The following is a 24,282-nucleotide window of genomic DNA, read 5'->3' on the forward strand; positions in this document are numbered from 1 at the left end:
ATGATTAGAGGACTGGAGAGTAAAACATATAAGGAACAGCTGCTGGAATTGGGTATGTGTAGTTTAATGAATAGAAGGGCAAGGAGTGACATGATAGCAATATTCCAATATCTCAGGGGCTGCCACAAAGAAGAGGGAGTCAAGCTATTCACCAAAGCGCCTGAAGGCAGGACAAGAAGCAACGGATGGAAACTAATCAAGGAGAGAAGCAACCTAGAACTAAGTAAAAACTTCCTGACAGTTAGAACAATTAATCAGTGGAACAACCTTCCTCCAGAAGCTGTGAATGCTCCAACACTGGAAGTTTTTAAGAAGAGACTGGACAGCCATTTGTCCAAAATGGTATAGGGTTTCCTGCCTGAGCAGGGGGTTGGACTAGATGACCTCCAAGATCCCTTCCAACTTTTTATTATTATTATTATTATTATTATTATTATTATTAATAATAATAATAATAATAATAATAATAATAATAATAATAATAATAATAATAATATTGACATCATTTTAGTTAACAGTGAAAAATGGAAAATTAAGCCTATAAGCAAATGTGTAACTCCAAATTTCTAAGTAGCTCTCCAAAAAGTTTAGTGGTGGTAAAATTTGTGTTCAAATACTGAAGAAGATAGTCCTTTCCTGTCTGCAATTATGCAAAGTATGGTATCCTTTCAAATTTGTAGTACTGAGATTTTTTGCAATCATAGCTTCACTTTAGTACATGAGCATACCACATGAAAAAGCTTGTATTTATATTTTATTTGAATACAGCATCTCCAACATTCCATTATACTTCATCATTGTTTTCCCTCAAAAAAAGGAGATGTAAAATAATATTTTTTGAATTAATTATTGTTCTAAATTTAAGAAAACAAAAAATGGAAATGCCAAAATTATCTTAAAGTTTATTTACCGGATATTCCAATTTCTTACTCAAAGTCTTTGTATATTCCTACACATCTAATTTTAACATAGTACATGACTATATAAATAGTTTTTATAAGTGGATAATTTTAGAAATAATGTCTTTGGGGATTCTGAAGCCTACTGGCTATGTGTAGATGTCAGGAGTTTTAATTAAAGATATTGTCATGCTTTCAAAACCTATAAGCAACATCATTCATCAAAGCTCTGCGAAGGTTCTGACCGCTTTTCAGAATATGGTCAGAGAGAATTCCTCTTGGATATCTGTGTAGCTATAGGTTGTCTAATGAGGGCATAGCATAAAGAAAAATCCTCTCTCCTCCCTCCCCATTGACCATGTCATTCAGGGTGATCCTCAGCATCCCTCTCAGAGAAGTTGGTTCTTCCTCAAGTAAGTGGATCTACACCTATCAAAACAGAAGTTTACAAGTTAAAACCAGCACTTTGAATTAAATGATATGGCTTCCCATCCATTAGAAGGAACTCTGAGTACTGAACAAGATACAATAGAATTAAAGCTTTATGGCTACGTCCACCAAATGTTTTCAAAATTCATCATTACCAAGGGCTTCCCCAATGCATATTCCTTTATATTGTGCCCCCATTAGGCAACCTATAGCTTCCAGATAGTGAGGTGGAATTCTTTCTGACCATATTCTGAAAGGCATTCAGAACCTTTGCAGAGCTTTGATGGATGATGTTGGTTATAAGGAGGACAAATAATTTATTCTGTTACAAAGCACACAAAAAAAACCCAAGCTCTCAAAATATTTATAACAAACAATGATGCTGAAAGCCCAATAAAATGCATTCATACGTCAGCCACCCACAACTTTGGAGACTTATTGGCAACAATACAACTCCTCAAGCACCAGTATTGGGTGATGCTAGCAGTACTTCCTTACAGCTTCTGGGTAGTTTTTAAAGGTAGGCCTACGTAAAATCATACCGTAGTAAGGTGTTAAAGACATGGGGAACTGTTGACAGACATCATGTTCATATTTTATTAATAATGACAACATACCATCTGCAAAGGTTTTTATATATATATTTGTTATCTGCAGATTTTAAAAAAATCATCAGTCACAGTTTTGTGTGTAACTGCTCACAGAAAAGGCAAAAACAAACAACAATCTTGAACCTATGATCATAATGAGAGTAGATTTTCCATCATTTAGATGGAAAAATGTTTAGATGTTTACCTTTTAAGGTAAACAATGCCTCAGAGTCACTTGAAAAGCCCATACGTCAGAAACTTGATATTAGATGCAGCTGTAAAGCAAAACTTGAAATGACCATATCCCTTAAGGACTGCAATCCCAGCATTCCCAGATGCTGTCATTAACTGAGAATTGCAGGTATCTACTACAGTCCAAGCATTTTGGTCTTATTCCTCCAAGTGCTAAACCTCAGTAAAGGAAGGGATTGCCTTATAGAGCCGTGGTGGCACAGTGGTTAGAATGCAGTATTGCAGGCTAATTCACATGACTGCCAGCAGTTCAGCTCTCACCGGCTCAAGATTGACTCAGCCTTCCTCCTTCCAAGGTTGGTAAAATGAGGACCCAGATTGCTGGGGGTAATATATAAACTGCTTAAAGAGGGCTGTAAAGCACTGTGAAGTGGTATATAAGTCTAAGTGCTATTGCCTCTAAATACCCCCACCTGCCTTTATTCCCCCATTTCTCTCTCTCTCTCTCTCTCTCTCTCTCTCTCTCTCTCTCTCTCTCTCTCTCTCTCTCTCTCTCTCTCTCTCTCTCTCTCTCTCTCTCTCTCTTTGCCAACCTGCAATCCTGCTTTGCAGAACAGCAAGCAGCCCCAGAACCATGTGGCTCTGCGGCTGCTTACCAACCCTAGGAAACTACAGCCATATCAGCCCAGTCCCAGCTGCAATCACCCTTGCTACCCTGCACTCTGACATCCCACTGCCTCTGTATTCCTCTGCACATGTGACTTTACCTTCTTGTTCCCATTACTAAAAAGGCAGGCCTGGCCAAACTGGGCTGAGCTTTGGCTGAGGAAAAAAACAACAACAACCAAAAGCAGACCCAGAACTGTGACACGCCACAACACCTCTTTGCAAAAACTCCTGGAGTGCACCAAAATACCTCTTTGCAAAAACGTTTCTTGGCCAGGGGCTTTGGCTGTAGCGTGCCAGAAAGCTTTCTTTCTTTCTTTCTTTTTTGGAATGCAAAATCTAGCCCCATTTTGCAAAGTGGTGTTTTGGCACACTGTGTTGCAGAAGCTTTATGCAAAGGGATCTTTTGCTGCGCTGGGGCTCTGTGGCTGCTTGCAGCTCTTTGTTGGTTGGTTTGTTTTTCACAGTTGAAGCCACTCCAGGCACATCTCAGCAGCAGCAGAAGCAAGAGGATGGCAAAAGTCAGCTAGGCTAGCAAATATCAGGGTGGGAGAGGGCCAAAGGGGCATAGATGTGGGAGAAATAGGTAGGTGGGTAGAGTTGAAGAGCATCTGCGGCCGTAAGTGCGGGCGGAGTGTTGAACATCTGAATTTTATCATGTTACTGTGGTGGTGCTACATAGTTCCACAGTTCATAAGTCCCTTTCTTCAGTGCCACTTTGAATAGTCACTGAATGAGTAGTCATAAGTCAAGGATTCCCTTTAAACAAAGGTATCATATGAACTGTGGTAGCGCAGTGGTTAGAATGCAGTATTATAGGCTAATCCTGCTGACTGCCAGGAGTTTGATTCTGACCAGCTCAAGGTTGACTCAGCCTTCCATCCTTCCAAGGTCGGTAAAATGACGACCCAGATCATGGGGTGCAATATCCTTACTCTGTAAACCACTTAGAGCAGGGGTCCCCAACCTCTGGGCCATGGCACACTAGTGGACCATGAGGGTGTTTGCAACTGGGCTGCAGAAACAGGAAACATGCACACACATCCCCACTTGCACAAGTAGTGGGTGAATTCATACATGCATCCTACATTTGCATGCTTGCCGGCTGCTCATGTGGAATCATTCCCTCTGCCCCCCCCCCCACACACACACACCAGTCTGCAAAGCCGGAAAGGTTGGGGAACTCAGAGAGTACTGTGAAGCGGTATATAAGTCTTTGTTGTTGTTGTTGTTGTTAGCTGTAAAGTCGTGTCTGGCCCATCGCGACCCTATGGACAACATTCCTCCAGGCCATCCTATCCTCTACCATCTTCTGGAGTCCATTTAAACTGACGCCTACTGCTTCAGTGATTCCATCCAGGCACCTCATTCTCTGTCCTCTTCTTCTCTTGTCCTCAACCTTTCCCAGCATTAGGCTCTTCTTCAGTGAGTCGTTCCTTCTCATTAGGTGGCCAAAGTATTTGAGTTTTAGCTTTAGGATCTGGCCTTCTAAAGAGCAGTCAGGGTTAATCTCCTCTAGGACTGACCAGTTTGATCATCTTGCAGTCCAAGGGACTCGCAGGAGCTTCTCCAGCACCATAGTTCAAAGGCCTCAATTCTTTGGCGCTCATATAAGTCTTTAGTGCTATTGCTATTGCCGAGTGCTAAGTCAGGGACTACCTTTAAATGAAGGGTATAGTATGTCTTTATATGTGTATGTGATGCATGCTAGAGGTGCCAATGCCATTAAATGATCATTAAATGGGAAAATAAGAGTACAGCTATTTTCCACTGACAGTGTCCATCTCAATAGTAATTCAAGAATTGCTGTTTTCATTTTGCCTTTTAACATTTTACATTTGAGGCCCAAGAAGAGAGAGATGCCATATTTCTCAAGGCCTTGTGTTTTATATCTGACAAAGATAATGCAAGCTATAAAATGTTTTATAATCAGAGTCAATTTATCATGCCTGCTATACAGGCTAGAACCAGAACAGAGACGTGCTGCATTGACTGCTGATAATTTTGCTGCACATTTAGTTCTTTGAAATGAAAAGAGAAAAACTAATAGGAAAATAAATGAGAAAAAACAGAATATAAATAATGCAGGGTGGCTGCTTTATTTGGGTTTTTGCCCTGTTTTTGCTCATTGTATCTGGGAAGTGGGACAAACCTCCGTCAAGCAGGCAGTGGCCATATTTTCCCGTATCTGACATAAAAAGTTACTTGAGTTAATAATGACAGTACAGATAGTCCTTGACTTACAACCATTCATTTAGTGACCTTTCCAAGTTACAACTGAAAAAAGTGACTTTTGACCATTTTTCACACTGTTGCAGCATCCCCATAGTCATGTGATAAAAAATCAGGTCATGTGGTAACCTTTTGTGACCATCTGACAAGCAAAGTCAATGGGGACCCCAGATTCATTTAACAACCATATTACTAACTTAACAACTACAGTGATTCACTTAACAACTGTAGCAAGAAAGGTCATAAATTGGGGCAAAACTCACTTAACAACTGTCTGGCTTAGCAACATAATTTTTGGGTTCAATTGTGTTCATAGATCATGGATAGTGAATGGAAGTGGAATTTTTCCTGCTATAAGGAACATTTGAAAGGAGAGTTAAAACAATTGTGTGGTTAAAATTGTGTCCTGTTGATGTGGTTTTTCCCCCAAATAACATCTCTTATTGTTTTTAATTCTATCCTTAAGTGTTCTGTCTTTAGTCCTATTTTTAGGAAGACAGAAATCAGCCTCCAGGCTTCAGCCTCAGCTTTACAAAATCTAAACTAAATCAGTGAAGCTATTTTTAGCTTAACAAAGAGAAAAAAAATACTCACAAAAAGACAACAAAGATGTTAAGAGCTGACGCATTTTATGTTCTGATATCACAATCAAATTTAGTTTCCATTTTGAGTTAGCATATGAGATAGAATCCACGTGTACTGAATACATAAAAAAGAGAAATTATAATCATGAGAATTCAGTGTTCTGTATGGAACTCATGCATGTTCTCTCTGCCTGGTTCTGCTCTCTTACATTCCACTCCATTCCATTCCTTGCTGTTTTGCTTTGTATTATTATTTGTTTAAATTTATTGGCTGCCTAGTTCTTCTATTCTATTCTATTCTATTTTATTCTATTCTATTCTATTCTATTCTATTCTATTCTATTCTATTCTATTCTATTCTATTCTATTCTATTCTATTCTATTCATTGCTGTTCATCTTATATAGGGTTATAAAAATAACAAAGGAGAGAGGAAGACAGATCTTTTTAAAAAAATATTCTGGATGTTTAAAGCCATGATAGTCCCAAAGTTAACTTAATATACTCTTTAAAGCAGGGGTCCCCAACTTTTGTGGGTTGGCGGCCTGGGTGGGGGGTGGAGGCACCTTTACTCGTGCAAACACGCCCATGCACAAATGGGGCTACATGCACAATCATGTGCAGGTGATTGTGTGTGTGATGCAAATGGGGCCACGAGCGCCCGCACAATGCTCGGGTGACACTAGTGCCCACGGAATGCCGTGATACTAGTGTGAGTGGGGATGTTGCACTTGCAGCGATGATAACTTGGCATGACATTGCAATGCTAGCACGAGTGGGGGGTGCGCTTGTGGCAACGCTAGTGCCCCCCAATGCTTGTGCATTGTCAGCACCCACACAACACCTTGACACTAATGCAAATGGGGAGGAGCACTCATGGCAACACTAGCGCCCACCTGATCCTCATGGCATTGCTAGCACCTGCATGATGCCTTGACGCTAGTACAAGTGGTGGGGGTGAACGAGCACATGCGTGTGCACTGGCCAGCCACTCACGCGGCCCAGTGGCCAACAATCCACATCCCAGTAATGGGTCACAGACCACAGGTTGGTGACCCCTGCTTTAAAGGAAATTTAATTACATTTTCTATGTTAAAAAAATAAAGTAACATTACTTATAAATCCAGTTGTGAGCTGCTTAGAACAAAGGGTAATTAAATAAGGTTCTAGATACATATTTAGGAACACAACTTAATTATGTCAAAATATCAGTCCATCTCAAATCTGTGAATTTATGAATGTTCAGTTTGGGATCAAATTTTAACCAAAATTCATTTATTTGCTTTGGAATTAATTTGTAAATTTAGGAAATTACAATGAGGAAATATAGCAAAGGGAACATGTGACACAGAACATATCCTAACTGTATGGAAGGTAGGAAATTTTGTTTTGACATAGATAGATAGATAGATAGATAGATAGATAGATAGATAGATAGATAGATAGATAGATGATAGGTAGGTAGGTAGGTAGGTAGGCAGGCAGGCAGGCAGGTAAAAACAGTACATACATGTAGATGTGTCTGTATGTTCTGTGTCTATCTATCTGAAATGCACATTATCTATCTACATATTTATGTAGATAGATATGTATATATACTGTGTATATGTATATCTGCATATATATATGTGTGTGTGCATGTGTGTGTGTGTGTATACTGTGTATATGTGTGTCTATGTATGCATGTGTCTGTATGAATTTGAATAGATCATATCACAATAGTCTATGTGGTAAGAAGGATGTGAGTGATTGTAGACAGCATATATATGGTCTGTTCTGGCTACATAAGGTGATCTTAGGATAAAGCTATTAGCAGGATTCTGGGTTAAGGACCAACTTTTTGTTATAGAATTGCATTGGGGTCTTTTTTGTTCCAAAGCCTCCAGACAGAGCTGACCCATAGGTTGCTATTGTTGTTTCTGGCCAACTTCTCAGTATGTACTCTTCAGAGAAGTACTACTTTAGATTTACACAAATGTAGCTTCTGTCTGCTAAGAGTTGCATTAACTTATGGCTCCTTTAAAAAGGATATGCTGTGACATAATTATATGAGTTCATGTATTTTCATGTACTGTAAGTTTCTCTCTATGTTACCTTTCTACCTGTAAAGTCCAGTATATGTTTTCATGGCTTCTAGCATATTAGGGCAGTATCTATAATAAGTAGGATAACATATTAGCAGTTGCTGTTGCCCTAATGGCTACCAAGCAAATGGGTAGCATTCAGTATCTCTCCAGGATGCCATATCCAGATAATATTAGATTCTGCATTTGTGGAAACCATAATATATAAAATTATTTATTTTCCAGTATTTATTTATTTATTTATTTTAATTCCATTTATATCCCGCCCTTCTCCGAAGACTCAGGGCGGCTTACAAGCTTACCAGTAGCCTTCATTCTATGTCTATGCCTGCTTATTAGGGCTTTCACACACACCCCCCAAGCGGCATTATTACAAAGTCAGCTTATTGCCCCCAACAATCTGGGTCCTCATTTTACCTACCTCGGAAGGATGGAAGGCTGGGTCAACCTTGAGCCTGGTGGGATGCGAACCTGCACTAGTATGAGTATCAAGTGAGCAACTGTGTGCAACACTCTGAACTACAGAACAATTCGCCATGACTTAAGCAAAGGACAAGTAAGGGGAACTGAGACTTTTTTTCAGGGTGACTTGAAGCAAATTTATATTGCAAATTTTGCCTAAATAGGCGATTTTCTTTACTGGTACATTAGCTAGCTTCAGGCGTGTTTGAGGCATTTATGCCTGTTGAAACTCAGATGGAAATGGTTTCAAAAAATTCAACTACAGTAAACAAAAAATAAAATAAAAGCGGGAAGGGAGACAACAAGCTATTCAAGAGCAAACAGTGGGAGGTTTTTTGGTAATTCTTTTAATATTTCATTTATATTCCCACTCAAGACTAACTAAAAACAGACACAAACACACACACACAGACACACACACACACACACACACACACACTAATTCCATTACCTGCAGAACTGCTATAGCCATTTATAGTATTTAAATATACAGTATATACATAAATATGTATTGGGAAACCACCATTATTATCATCGAAGAAGTATAGAAAATGGTTGAAAATGTTGGCAGTGTGAGGTTTAAGAATGTCCTTTGGAGTATCAGCTGTCTTGTGATTCAGCTTACCTATTCCCCAACCTCTATCCTCTTTCTTTCTTTATAGTTTTTTATATATATTTAAATATTTTAATTACTGAAATATTTTATTACTATCTATCCTTATATTTTAAGGACTGTTTCTATTGCTTCCAGAAGTCTGTAACATGAGAGTTGGAATAAAATGATTAATGTAAAAATTAATCATTAATCATTAAAATAAAGATTTTAATGTGATGTTGCTAACAGTGGTTTTTCCTGGAATGTAATGGCTCAGTGGTTAAGGACACTAAGCTTGTCAGCTGGAAAGCTGACAGTCTGGGTTCAAGACCTAAGTGCCGGGCAATGGCGTGAACTCCCTTGCCCCAGCTCCTGCCCACCCAACAGTTTAAAAACATGCAAACGCAAGTTGATAAATAAGTGCCACCTTGGTAGGAAGGTAACAGCGTTCCATGCACTTTTGATGTATAGCCATGTTGGCCACATGACCATGGAAAATGTCTTTGGACAATGTTGAGTCCCACAGCCAAGAAATGGAGATGAGCACCACGCCCTAGAGCTGGATACAACTAAACAGGGAAACTGTTGTCTCCGAATACGGATCTTAGCCTGGTGTCAAAGCCAATGAAGACTACCAGACCTCAGGTGCAGGATTTATTTCCTCTTTTTTTTTTTTAAGCACTTCAGCAAAAGGGGTCCTGGCCAGCAAAATGCCAGACCCAAAACAAAGGATTCAACAAGCTTTTATACAGTTAGATACATTGTCTAATAGGCTTTTTGAAAGTTATCTAAAGGGTCCTCTGCTGGCTGAATGCCATCCCTATTTCTAAGTCTTAACTAATAAACACTTATCTAAGAAGTTATCTAAGAAGTATTCTATTGGTTCTACTTCAATCTTATTCCTAAAAGTTAACTAATAGGCATTCTAGAAGACTTTTAGCAAGTCTTCTATTGGCTCTGTCTTAGCCCTATTTCTTATCTTAGCAATATGTCTTGTATGATATGCCTGACAGTTAGCATTTCCTTTCTACATTGAACGGGACCCCAGCTATACACACCCCCTCTTCCTTTATCTTTGTTGTGCAAGCTTTTCAAATACACATCTCCTCCCATCCTTCTGAGTTCATGCCATAATCTTGCATTTTTACAGCAAATGGCCCTACAGCAAATGGCCCATCAAAACCTTTACCTTTTTGCTAACTGAGAAATGTGTAACCATGATATGCACATATGGCAACTGTGCATCCTTTGAAAAGTATTCATAGAAGCCTTTCCAACCTCACATGAGCAAAAGATCACCCCCAATGAGGGGTTGGATACCCACAATAGATGCCTCTGCCTGCCTTGGATTGTTGCCCTCCAAACATGGATGTCTGAATTAGTTCAATGCTCCAGCCAATATGATCCTGTAAAACAGGTTAGCTTGCCAAGGTAGGTTTAAATGGAACCCAGGTTCAAGAGCAGGGGTCTGGCTGAGGAATTCTGGGAGTTGAAGTCCACAAGTCATTAAAAGGGCCAAGTTTGAAGACCCCTGTTCAAGAGTAATGCAGTCCAAATCAAAGAAGTCACAGGCATTGAGTAGGAGCTTGACTGCATTTTGCATATCTGTCCTTATGTAGCAGCTTAAAATACAGCTTGTGATTAGATTCATACTTTATAAAACTTTATAGCTTTGACTGCTTGCCATCAAAATCAGGCCACATATTCTTTCTAAACTGTTTTTCTCTCTTAGCAAGGAACTTAAGATGCTGCAATTCAATAATTTTGAGTCTGAATCCAAATATGGTGGAATAACATTATTTCCCATGCATAACAAATCTCAACGGTATGTGGGAAGCCACGAGAATTGATATTTTTGCCATTGTGCCATTTTTTAGGGTCCTCTCAAGTTTGTACCAAGCTTTGACATTAACCAGATACCTGGCTTTCACTTTTAAAACCCTCTAAGAGGTGAAAGGGGTGAAGGATATAAATGTTTTTTAGCAGATCTGCAAAGCAAACAGAAACTGACATTGATGGAAGTTTTAATCTGCAACAGAAAAGTCAGACCACAGCTTTAAAAACAACTATACATTTTTTAAAGAAACTAAAAAAAAGGCTTCCCAGTGTATGTGCTCTTTATTCACAAAAACTCAAAGAATAAAAGAGGCACAGACTTGGAAACAAACCTTTTGATGTGATAAAGTGTCAGTTGCAAAGTTCTTTTTAAGAATATTATTTTAAACAGGTATGTCAAACTGGATGCATCTGCGGGCTGGATGCATTGTACTGAAACTGTGCCCACCCCATTGCCAGCAATGGGGAAAAAGCCACGATACATCGTGCAACATCACGTGATGTCACGAGTTTGACATGCCTGATTTAAAAGAATGAATATATATGAACAAAATATTTTATGTCTCTCTTTCTCTCTCCCTCTGTGTGTGTGTGTGTGCATGTGTACACACATATTTATCTCTATTGAACTTTATATTGAACACGTGGTTAAGTTCAAAAGTAGTTCTGATACGTGTTTTGAATGCCTTGTTTTTAAGAGGTTTAAAATATATTTTGTAATTATGTATAAGTATTTTGACAAATCAAGTTGAAACAGAATTAAGAATTGCTTGTCTGCATTTCGGGGGAGTTTTTCTAATGGTTTAATAATATTTCTAAAGACATTTCAACTGTCTCTCTTGAGCCTCCCTTTTAATTTTTTTCCTAGCTGTTGCATCATTATCAAGATCAGGTGTGTACAGGCCGCCACCTGCAAGCAGTCCTGAACAGCTAACAAGGCAGCCCACAAGATCATAAACTTTTAATATTATTTATGCATATACTGTACTGTATATGCATGACATTATATAATTTAGATGTGGCCCAAGAAAATTCCTCTTCACTCAGTGCAGCCTAGGTAAGCCAAAAGGTTGGATATGCCTAAACAAGATAGTAGTAGGCAGATATTTACACTATTTACTTATACAGTATACAGATTTTTATAATGGCACCTAAAAAATAATAAAAGTATTATCATCAAAGCCTTTGAAGATTACAGGTCATTTTATCATGCATCAAAAAATACTGAGACTTTAATCTATTCCAGAGAACCTAAGGCAAGTTTTTAAGTTTCTTAGTAGTCATCCTTCTCTGGTGAATAACCTCCCTTGCTATCTTTAATTACTATGCATGATTTGTTCTTACTACAGAGCATTTTTTTTTCATATAAGCCAAGCGTGGAAAAAGATATGCAGCTCTGGTTCTGAAAATGGACTATATCACATAGAGCTGCATTTGATTTACAGGTTTGTTTATAAAGCAATGTCTAGTCTAAGCTCAGCCATGCCTTGAGTAGCATTCTTTAAAATAAGGCACATAATTATTGCCAGCATTCCTAATGGCATTCAACTGAGAACAGAAAACAGACAATTGAATTGTAGATTTAATAGCTTTGTATTTCAGCAAAAGAGGATGGAGGCAAAAAAATTTAAAAATCAAATGAGTGTTTTTCATAGAACAACATATTCAACCATCCATCTTAGTAATCAAGTATTCATAACAAAACAGTAACATGACCAGTTCAAGTACAATAATAATAAAAATAAAATCAATTATCTTAAAAGCTCTGGTAAATATAATTGCCTCTTCTAATGTGTAGAGGGTGTGAATGTTTTCAGGAAGGTATTCCACAATTATAATATTGCCAAACCCCCAAAAATTCTGGCTTTACCACCTGCTTTCCCTTTAAAGACCAATTATAATTGTATTCTAATTTGTGTCCTAAAGAGCAAGCAGTTGATTATACACTTGCTATTTAGTAATGATTTGTTAACGTCACACTTCTCTAGAAAGAGGGAATGTTGAACTTATGAGCATCAATTAAAATGTGCCAGCTTGTTTTCTATATGTTATTATTTGTTTCAAAGATTTTTGTCCCACTCCTTCACCAAGCGGTTTCCAGAGCAGCTTTATATTAATAAAATTATATTATCTGGGCTGTGTCATTCTGGTCCTTTAAAAACCAAATGCTGATCCAGCATCCTGAAATTAAATATTGAAAATAAAGTAAACAATTTCACAAAGTCAGGGGTTAGGCAGGTGCTCCAAAGATAAATTCTTGAAGAGAAGCATTGTAATTTTAATTATAACAAAGATATTTATTTGCTACAATTTTTATTTTGAAGAAGCTTTATTTCTAGTGTGGGTTGTTGATGAGAAGGCTACCGTTATCTTAGGCATGAAGCACATTTGCCAATGATAGTTCAATTCCATTACTGAGTGAAACTGGAATTAATATTTCAATAAAGGGGATGCTTTTTTTTAAAAAAAAAGATACTGATATGAAAAATACAGTTTCTCATTCCTGATAGTTAGAGGGATACAGTCATGTGGTTTTCTTAGCAATATTATTGGTCATATTAATATGTGATGCATAAATGCATGCTCTAAGCTATACATAATGAAATCACTAGGATCATATAGCTGAGCTATATGGTCCCTACTACAAGGGCTTCCAAACTGAGCAATATATGTATGATTTTTTAAAAAAACAGAAATAAAATTCAAACTTAAAAATGAATAAAATATATGGTTGCTATTGAAGTTTTTTTTTCTTTTGTCCAGTAAGCAATATGATATTGGAGAGGTAGCTTAAGCATTCTGAATAATCATAAGCTGAACTCAAGCCAAACATTCCTCCTTACTTATACTCCAGTAAGTTCTAAACTGAGACCCAGTTTGGTGTAGTTACGGTTAAGGCACCAGACCAGTGACCAGGCGTTTCCATCTCACCTTAGACGTGGAAGCCACCTGGATGACCTTGGGTCCTGCCCTAGTCTGAATGGTCGGCAGAGTTGGTTTGTGACCCTAGGTTCCAAAATAGATTTATGACTTAAATTTAATGTAAAGGAATAATTTTTTTACCTCTTTCTCTCCAAATGGAAGGACATCTGTAATTAAACAGCATTATATTTGAAAGCAAGTCTGTCTTCAAGGAGTACATAATTATTTTAGAGAATTCATTGTGACAATTAAGTGTAGCAAAGGATAGCTTAAGTGCAGTGGTGGGATTCAAATATGTGAACAACCAGTTCTCTGTGTGGATGTCGCTTCCGGAAGTCCATTCTGGGCCTGGGCAATAAAAAAAATTAGCTATCAGTTCTGCCGAAGTGGTGGGAACCGGCTGAATCCCACCACTGCTTAAAGTGGCTTTTTAAGAGTTCTAGATAAAATTCACAGCGGTAAGATGAACCTTGTCAATCCTTATTAGTCAGAGTAGTTAAATAGAACATCTTTATAACACAGAATGCTTCTAAGTTCCTTCCGGATATGAAAGAGAAACATGCTGTGTAAAGCAAAAACTATATTGCCATGATCATTTATAACATCTGAATAAATACTTGTCAGTTTCTTATTGCAAACAGATTGTGTCTGGGTCAGACTTATTTATTGTCAGTTTACTGTCAGTAAGCAAGGATTCCTAGTCAAGGAATCACCAAGACCACTGCCAGTAATACTCACAGAGCAGTGTATTTATATACAGGGCAAGCCACTAGTATATAAAATGAGAACAAATCCAGCTCCCTTTTAGCACTGATGATGTTACATAGTTTGGTAATGAGACATCTGCAAGAAAACAATGAAGCTCAGAGGGCACCAAGGACCCCACAGTTCAATCCTCACTGCAAATATTCTCTTCCATTGAAAACCCTTGTATCTTGTACAATAAGTGATTACTGCATAATGAGGGCAAGAAGACTGTCAGAGTCCTTACCAGCCCTGGTTCCACAAATGATAAATCAGACATGTCAAACACAAGGCCCGGGGGCCAGATGCGGCCTGCGAAGTGGTTTCATGTGGCCCGCGAAGCCATCCTGGAAACAGTGAGGGAACGGCCCCCACTGCCTTGGCCCTGGCCCAGAGACCCTCCTTCTGCCAGAGACCCCACAGATCTGTCCCACTCCTGCCAGGCCCCCATAGGCACCTTTGATGCGAATGATGTAGAGCCCACCCAGTAGGCCATACACACTCTAGCCACGCCCACCCAGTAGGCCATGCCCACCCTGGCCATACCCACCTGGCCCCCTGAGGGCAACCGCAATGCTGATGCAGCCCTCAATGAAATTGAGTTTGACACCCCTGTGATAAATGATGGTCAACAAGGTAGCTGGCTAGGCAGGAACATTCTGAACATGGCTCAGGAATTCTGGGAGTTGAAGTCCATGAGTCATAAAAGAGCCAAGGTTGCCTACCCCTGGTCTAGAACCTATTAGCAAGAGCTACCTTTGCTGCCATCTATCAGAAAAGGTTAGGCCCTTGTATAAAGATGTTCTATCCCACATCACTCTTTCTCCATATTTTTTCCAATTCCTGCTGTAGATGAAATGAACCTTTATTGTCAAAGTACAACTATGTGTACATTGAGATTAGCTGAGCCTCCCTTTGTGCTCCCACCCCCCCAACACACAGTGACAACAAACCCTCCATCTTACTACACCATGTGAACCAACTACACCACACACCGGCCTCCCAAGTCAATTCTGCGTAAAATTCACAAAAGTTCACAAAAGTTATTTCTCATTCAAAAGCCTAACAGCCCACGGATAAAAGCTGTTTTTCAGCCTGTTGGTGCGGCTGGCTATACTCCGATATCTCCTACCCGATGGTAGGAGAGTAAAGAGATACTGTCCAGGGTGTGAGTCATCCCTGAGAATTTTCCTCACTCTTCCAAGGCAGTGAGCCCTGGCAAGGTCATCCAGTGGTGTCAGGGGACAGCCCACAATGTCTTGTGCTGTGCTCACTAACCTCTGTAATACTTTCCTATCCGCGGCTGTCAGACCAGCATACCAAACCACAATACCATATGAGAGGACACTCTCTATAGTAGACCGGTAAAAGAGGGTCATTAGCCGTTGTTCTACCCTGTTCTTCCGCAAGACCCTGAGAAAGTGAAGCCTCTGTTGGGCCTTTCTAGCCACCTGGGTTGTATTAACTTTCCAGGTCAGATCTTCACAGAGGTAGACTCCCAGAAATACCAACCATCTGAGACAGGGGTCCATGTGAGGCAGTCATTTAAAGACAGCATTTCAAGGGAGGTCTTCATGAGTAATTTACAAGCTTTGATTCAACATTTATTCCAAACTTATTTTATTTAATATGAAAGTAGTGTGTCTGTGAAAAAAAAAATACTCCCAAATGTTAAATAGGAGCAAATGGCCATGCAATACTGAAATCCCAAAACAAAGACTATCATTAATAGAATTTAACATGATCAGGTATGAATTGTAACAGAAAAATAGCAATGAATTTATTAATTCACACTTGCAATGTTTTGTGCTGGGATCAATTTTGGGTTATACTGTAATACAAAAGCTGCTCATAACAGGAAAGCTAAGGCTGTATAGCGCCATGGATTGGAAGGAAAAAATGGGATTTCAGAGCACTGGACACTCTCATATCACTTATCTGCAGCTCTTTAAAGCAGTTGTATATCTTCCCAGCTGTCATCTGCAGTTGCAGTCTGATTCTAGGAAATGATGTATTTTAAGAAGAGACACATGCTACATATCTAATCCTATTCAAAGCACTGCACGCTCCTTATAAAGATCTGGAAGGCAGCAGGTTAGTGTCAAACCATTTTCACTGCCTTCAAAGCATCAGATAGGAGCCAGTTTGGTGAAGTGGTTAAGGCACCTGGTTAGAAACTGAACTGAGTTCTAATCTAATTCTAGTTCTCAGCCCTAAGAAAAGGCAATGACAAATCACTTCTAAAAATCTTGTCAGTAGAGACTTGTTTGGGAATCAAGATTGACTTTAAGGCCTGCATACATGGAAATGCATCATGTTACATTTGAAGTGACCCACATGGTTTCTCATTTGAAGCCCTATATAAAATGAAGTTCCTGTTCTATACTGTGGACCATGGGAGGAAACCTTCCACAGTAATAAACTGGAGATAATCCAGATGAAGGCTTTAGTGGAGGACAAAAAATTAAAGCTTGTTTGTCACATTCTTACTAATATCAGTTCCCATGCTGGTAAGTTATGAATGGAAATGCTTGAAATCATATAATTATATAATTAATATGTGTTACTTAGCACTAAGCTATGTCCATCACCATAACACTTTCCATTAACCAATATGATTCATTTAGAGGTATTTCTTACAATAGTCCCAATTAAATTGTTTTTGTTTGAGTTTTTTTGGAAATGGCATCTTTGTTTATTGATATTCGTATCACCAAAAACCTAAGAAGATAAGACAAATAGGTCTTCTATTTCAATATTTGATATTTTGCTTCAACCTATATTTGATATTAGCAGTTAATTTCATCTTTCAGTTAGACAAAACGGCCAGTTTATTCTGAGTCACATTCTTATGCTGTTCAATCTGAAACAAAGGATTAACTGACAGAGTTGCTATAAAAAACCCCAGCCAGTGTTAAGTAAGTTGTGTACACTTATATAAAATCCTAATGCACTTTTAAATAGGAATGGGAGTGATTGGGAAATGGGACTAAGAATATACTATTTGGAAAAGGAAATAAGAAAGATTGGAAAAGATAATTACAGACAGGGTTAATAAAAAAGTCTATGCAACTTGGAAAGAATTGAATAATTGTGCAGTAATTAAAAACAATTCTTTGTTCTTTCTCAGAAGAAAAAAAAAAGAAAGCTGATTTCAGTTTAAACATGAACCTTGATGGCTGAAATAATATATATATACTCTCCCAGAAGAAGGAAGCAGAAGCCACCAGCCTGATGATGACGGATGGGATTCCGTCGAAACGTCGCACCTACACCTTTAGTTCTACGCTGGAAGAAACCCGAATGACCGAAGATCCACATATAAACACCCGCGAAAACCTCAGAAAACAAATATATATATATATATATATATATATATATATATATATATATATATATATATATATATATATATATATATATATGTGTGTGTGTGTGTGTGTGTGTGTGTGTGTGTGTGTGTGTGTGTGTGTGTGTGTGTGTTTTCTGAGGTTTTTGCGGGTGTTCGTATGTGGATCTTTGGTTATTCGGGTTTTTCCCCGCGTAGAACTAAAGGTGTAGGAGCGACGTTTCGACGGAATCCCATCCGTCATCATCAGGCTGGTGGCTTCTGCTTCCTTCTTCTGGGAGAAGCATGTGGCTGTTTGTTCCTCTTTTTTAAACTGCCAGAGGGGGTGTGTTCTGTGGGTGGAGGTGTGCTCTGATTTGGTGGGGGATTAAGTGTGTTCTGATTGGGTGGGAGTGTGTTTTGAATGGTGGGTGTGTTCTGATTGGGTGGGGGTGTGTTTTGAGTGGATGGGCTGGTCTCAGCTGCCAGCCTTAGACCTGAGCTGGTGAGTTGTGCTGCTTTTGTTCGGCTTCGTGTTTGTGCTGGTGCCATGTTTTTATAGTGGGTGTCAGTTTGCTTATTGTTTGGTTTGGAGGGGTTTAAAGTGGCTGATGTTGCAGCTGTAGTTAGGTTTCTGTTTTGTGGTTGTGTCTCGTTATCATTGTGGGTTCGGATTTGCTTTTTGAATGGTTGTGTGGTGGTGATGTCATGTGGTGTTATCATGAGTTTGGGTCTGGTATCATTCTTGGTGGTTGGGACTCGTCTGTCAATCAAGGCGGGTTTCCAAATGGTTGGTAGGCGAGAGGTATCATCTCATTTGTTCATGCTGTGGGGGCGTTTTTCTATCTCAATGACTTCTCTGATTATTCTGTTGTTAAAATGTTCAATTTTGGTGATAGTTTTGGTTTTTTTAAAATCAATTTCATGTCCCGTGGCTTCAAAGTGTTGGACCAGGGATGAAGTTTGTTCTCCCTTTCTGAGTGAGTTTTTGTGCTCTTCAATGCGTGCACTTATTCTTCTGTTGGTCTGTCCGATGTATGTGGTGGGGCAGGTGGTGCATGGGATTTCGTATACTCCTTGGTTTTCTAAGCCAATTATGTCCTTGGGGTTTCTTAGGATGGTGGATATTTTTCTGTCTGTGTAGAATGCTGTTTTGATGTTGTGTATATATATATGTTTTTGCCTGTTATTTACTTTTGCAAAAAGTATATAAATCCTAACTAGTAATCTAAGGTTCATATCTGCTCAAGAACAAGTTGTTTTACCTGTATGTGTCATATGGTCTGGTACAATGTTGGTCAGGACAGAACTAAGAATTAAGTTCATGTATGATAGGTGCTAGCTATATCCTAATCCCTTAATCTATTCTCATCTAATAATCCAAAACATGTGAGTAAACTATTATATTAACAGTGTCCACCCTTGTTCAGTTCTTCATAAACTGAAGATTGCAGTCTTTAATAGATTTTTTTAAGAAATACCCCCCATCTCATATATTGTCACACAGGGTTTTCATAGAAATGTACAAATGAAATTATCCATTTCTTTGTTCAGTGAGTTCTGTAATGAGAATCTGCTATAACATTGTAATGAAATACAATGTTATAGCATTAATTTTATTTACCATGCTTATATGGCAATAGCAATAGCACTTAAACATATACCACTTACAGTGCTTTATAGTCCTCTTTTAAGTGGTTTACAGTGTTAGCCTATTGCTCCCAACAATCTGGGTCCTCATTTTACCAACCTTGGCAGGATAGAAGACTGAGTCAACCTTGAGCCTGTGAGAATCGAACTGCCAAACTCCTGGCAATTGGCAGTCAGCAGAATTAGCCTGCAGTATTGCATTCTAACCACTGCACCACCATAGCTCTTTGATATGACACTCCAACAAACAATTTAAATTGAATAGTTTATGACCTAAGGCATTGATGGCGAGCCTTTTAGAGACCGAATGCCCAAATTGCAACTGAAAACCCACTTATTTATCGCAAAGTGCCAGGGCCACATTGTGGTGCCTCAAGGGGGATGGGGGGCATGGCCCACTGGGTGGGCATGGCTGCGGTGGTATGGCAGACTGAGTGGGTGTGGCCAAGTTGGGCATGGCCACCTTGATGTTGCTCATGGGGGTATGCCTGTGGAGGCTGGGCAGGATTGGAGGAGATCCAGGGGGTCTCTGGTGGGTGGAACAGTGGGCAGGAGGCTCGTCCTGTAAGGTGAGGCTGGGGGTAGGGTGGGGATGCCATTGCTGCGGGGCAAGGCAAGGCAGGGGTGGCTGCTGCCTGACACTATCGGCCCCCGCACACAGAGGCCAGCGAATGCATGGGGGCGTGCTTTACCACCTCTACTTGAGCTTGCTACACGGCTGCTTCACCTCCTTTGTGCTGGGCGGGGATGCCACTCTGGGCTCTGGTGGTGGCCTAATGGACCTACGCAAACTGCTGGCGGTGGCGGCAGGTGTGCCAACAGAGAGGGCTCTGAGTGCCGCCTCTGGCACGCGTGCCATAGGTTCGCCATCACTGTCCTAAGGCAATGTTCAACTGTTCTTGCTATTAGATGGATTCCTCTGAAGTTCAGCCAAATTCTGATTTTCTGGGATTCCAGTCATTGGTTCTATATTCCAGAACAGCAAATTCTAACTTTTTTGAAAGCTGCTTCCTTTTATAACTGCTGAATATCTGACAAATCTGCTACTCCTGTTGACACAAGTTGAAGATGTTAAGAAATGCTTTCTCCGTTCAGACTTTTGAAAACAAATCATTAATGGTCCAGCCCTTGAACACTTAAAAATGAGATTTATTTTTTTTAAAAAAAAAGGCTAGGCCATTGAGATGTAAAGAAAAAACACAAAAGAAGGTAGAAGCAGAACACTTCTTTATTGCTGCCGAGAATACAACATGGATGGGTTCAAGTGGTCATCATGAACTGAGCAAAGGACTTTACTATCATGTGTACAGATGTAAAAGATGCAGATAATTTGCTACTACTTTTTTAAAGGGTAGAAATACACACTCTCCCATTATTTTCATATTTTTTTTTGTATTTTATATTCTGAAAAACTAATAAAATTTTGAAAACAAAAAAAAAAACCCAAAAGAATAAATCATTCTTTTTATCAAGAGATTTACATCAGGAATACAGAAGGTTCCTTGGGAGTAACTGACAATTTAACTCAACTGTTTTGGCAGAGGTATTTTTAATTGATTTTTTTATCCTTCATTATCTTTAAGGCAAATATATTTTGAGCAAATATATGAAAATAAAAAAATGACCCTGCTCACCTATCCTATGTAACAAATTTGTGAAACGATGATAATGCAAATGCCCTTGAGGACCACTCGGAGGCTTCAGCTGGTGCAGAATGCAGCCGCGTGAGCTGTGATGGGGGCTTCCCAATACTCCCATGTAACACCTCTGCTCCATGAGCTGCATTGGCTTCCAGTTGCCCTTCGGGTGAGATTCAAGGTGCTGGTGATGACCTATAAAGCCCTAAATGGCTTGGGTCCAGGATATCTGAGGGAACACCTGCTGCCGGCATCAAGTTCCCTTCGTCCTGTGCGCTCCCACAGGGAGGGCCTTCTCAGGGTGCCGCCGGCAAAAGATTGCCGCCGGGCAACACCCAGGGGGAGGGCCTTCTCTGTGGGTGCGCCTGCCCTTTGGAACCAGCTGCCCACGGAGCTTAGGACTGCCCCTGATTTTCGTCCGTTCTACCAGGACCTGAAGACCTGGCTCTTTGAGCTTTCTGGACAGGACTGAGAATTTTAATTTTTAACTTATTGTAATTGGGTTTTACTCAAGGATAATTTAATTATTTTAATTGTTATTAACTTTTTGTATTGTAGTGTTATTTTTAATTGCCTTGTGAACCGCCCTGAGTCCTATGGGAGAAGGGCGGTATATAAATTCAATAAATAATAATAATAATAATAATAATAATAATAATAATAATAATAATAATAATAATAATAATAATAATAATAATAATAATATATAATAATAATAATAATAATAATAATAATAATAATAATAATAATAATAATAATAATAATAATAAATGGGGAAAAACATCACTACCATCTTGCCTGCCTAACTCAATGAATTTACTCATGAGAATAAGTGGGTGGGTGAGTGAAGAGGCATATAAAACATATTGTATGGTGACTTTTTCCCCCTCAAATGATATATACTTGTATATTGGTGAAATATTTTAATTTACTAGTATTATCAGTTGACTAACAGATTAATTAAGTTTAAGTATTGCTTACAATACTGTGGCAACAGACAGTTGCACAGAAGCAAAAGGAAGGAAAGAAAGAAGGAAAGAAATTAAAGGGAAAAATATCTAGAGATTAGGAAATCCTCTTTCTGAAGATTTTTGTTTGCATAGTTGATCAGTATGAGCATATTGATTTATAAGCTACAACAAGCATTGCCTAAAATTGAGGCTGAACAGCCTAATAATCTATCAGATAATTTAGGCTTCAGTTCACACCGGCAAGCAAAGTTTGTGCAATAGTCTGGGCCTTTCAACTTAATACACTCCTATTCAAACCAAAAGCCTAACTTATCTATTATTGCATATTTAATAAACTGAACAGTCTTTTAGCAATTGTCAGTGCTCTGTGTATATTTGTGTGTGTGTGTGTGTGTATAGTAGGGAGAGAAGAAAAAACGCAGTCTGGTTAATGACTATAAATTTTAACTCCCCACTAACATTATAAGAAAAAGGATATTGATCAAACAGTCTTGTGATTCACAAAATGCAAGAACTACGTCATTAAGTGTATTGTTTCATTTTCTTTTAGGTTACTCAATACTTCAAGCTATTATGGAAACAGCAGGCGAAAAAAGCTGGCAAGTTAGTGCCATATGTGTGGAGAATTTTAACGATGCAAGCTACAGGCAGCTTTTAGAAGATTTGGACCGAAGACAAGAAAAGAAATTTGTAATAGATTGCGAAATAGAGAGACTTCAGAATCTCTTAGAACAGGTAATACTTGCTTTTAATGCAACCAGAAACACATTAGCATTGCTTTAGAAGTAGAGTCTCTTTTTTGGCATTTATTCTGTCCTGTCTGTCAAGAAGACATTTTCCTCATTTCCACTTTTATACCTAATCTGCTAATTAGTATCAACAGTTGCCTCCATTTTGAGTATAAATGGGAAATTCCAATAAAACAATGTTTTGATTCACCCAGGAAAATGAATGGAAGCAGTATATTCTAGGGCTTAATGAAATATAATGGTGAAATACCTATTAGCTGAAATGTGGGTGAATATAGGTCACATATAAAGCAGGTACACAATTCTTCAAAGAAAGGAGTCTTTAGAGAGCAGTAATGGACTCCCCCTCCCTTCAAACACTCTTTTGATAAATCTCTCTCGCTCACACAAATACATTTATTAACACTAAGATGTTAGCTTCTACAGATGCATACATTTACATTGACAATATACTTGAAATCTGGCTAAAGAAATGAATCTGCTATTGTCGTTGTAAGTTTGGCTTTTTTTGGGGGGGGAGGATACAATAATAATAATAGCACCAACATTTGCTTCCAATGAAGATACAAATTAGTATCACTAATAAATCATATTACAACACTAATTTATTGACAGAACAGATTGCCATAGCAATAGTTTGGAAGACAGTAGTGGGCATACAGTATATGCTAATAGTCCCATTGTAATGTGTGGCCACATGACCACGGAGACGTCCTCGGACAAGCGCTGTCTTCCAGTGATAGACACCCACAACTGCTGGAGGCAAGCCCATCCACTGATTATTATTTTTCAATGGCAGGAAGTTTTTCAAAGATTGAGAGATCTTACAGAGTATCTTTGTCTATATCAATTTAACTATCTCAATTTTAGAGCAGACTTGGATTTTTTTCTGCAAACCAAAGAGCAGTTAGTATTTTTTTCACTAGTAGTCTCATAGTTTCATTCCACTCAGTCTAGTTTTGGTAAATCGGTTGATTGAAAAGCCACACATACCCAATAACCAGTTACCAGTCTGTCTGAAACACAATCACATTTCAGGCAACAAAATTCAGCAAGCACAATGTGATCTTACTGTTCTCTCTCTCTCTCTCTCTCTCTCTCTCTCTCTCTCTCTCTCTCTCTCTCTCTCTCTCTCTCTCTTTCTATCGGTTATTATCTAATTACTACTATAGTAGAATTCAGTAGTGATCATACTTTTTTTTCTTTTTAAACTCAATTTTCTTTTCCATGTGTATATTTTTTCCCATTAGCTATTATTTTTATTAGAAAGCCAGTTTGTTGTAATAGTTAAGGGATGAGCTTAGAAACCAGAAGACCATCAGCTCCAGTCATATTTTAGGCACAACACCATTTGGGTAATGTTGGGCCAGTCACTCTCTCTTAGCCCTAGGAAGGAAGCAATGGCAAATGAGTTCTGAAATATTGCCAAGAAAACTACAGGGGCTTGTCCTGCCAAACCAGGAGAGAACACAGACTTAAAGGCACCAAGTATACTGTACATCCATGCATACATATGTACATACGGGCAGAAAAATGCATTTTCATTATTTCTTTGCAAAACTTTTTTCCTAAGTATTCTTCATTAATCAATAACCAGTGAATCTTCATCTTCTGTATGCTAACTGCAACATACCACAATCTCTATGGTTTGTTTGTCATGAAACACAAATATTGGGAAAGGCTCCATGTATTCATTCATTCGAATTATTTTTA

General features: G+C 38.7%; 1 protein-coding gene across 3 annotated transcripts in view; it reads left to right on the forward strand.

Annotated features, from left to right (window-relative positions):
* The window catches only part of GRIA4 (glutamate ionotropic receptor AMPA type subunit 4), a gene marked incomplete at both ends in the record, with an annotated part of 276,963 nt that overhangs the window by 151,905 nt on the left and 100,776 nt on the right, over positions 1-24,282 (forward strand). For all 3 annotated transcript variants that reach the window (XM_083362410.1, XM_083362409.1, XM_083362411.1), the window contains one exon: positions 22,371-22,555. In XM_083362410.1, coding sequence (XP_083218536.1) covers positions 22,371-22,555 — 185 coding nt within the window. The remainder of the gene's footprint in view (positions 1-22,370; positions 22,556-24,282) is intronic.

This window comes from Vipera ursinii, assembly GCF_947247035.1.
Source record: "Vipera ursinii genome assembly, chromosome: 4".
In the NCBI taxonomy this organism is placed as follows: Eukaryota; Metazoa; Chordata; class Lepidosauria; order Squamata; family Viperidae; genus Vipera; species Vipera ursinii.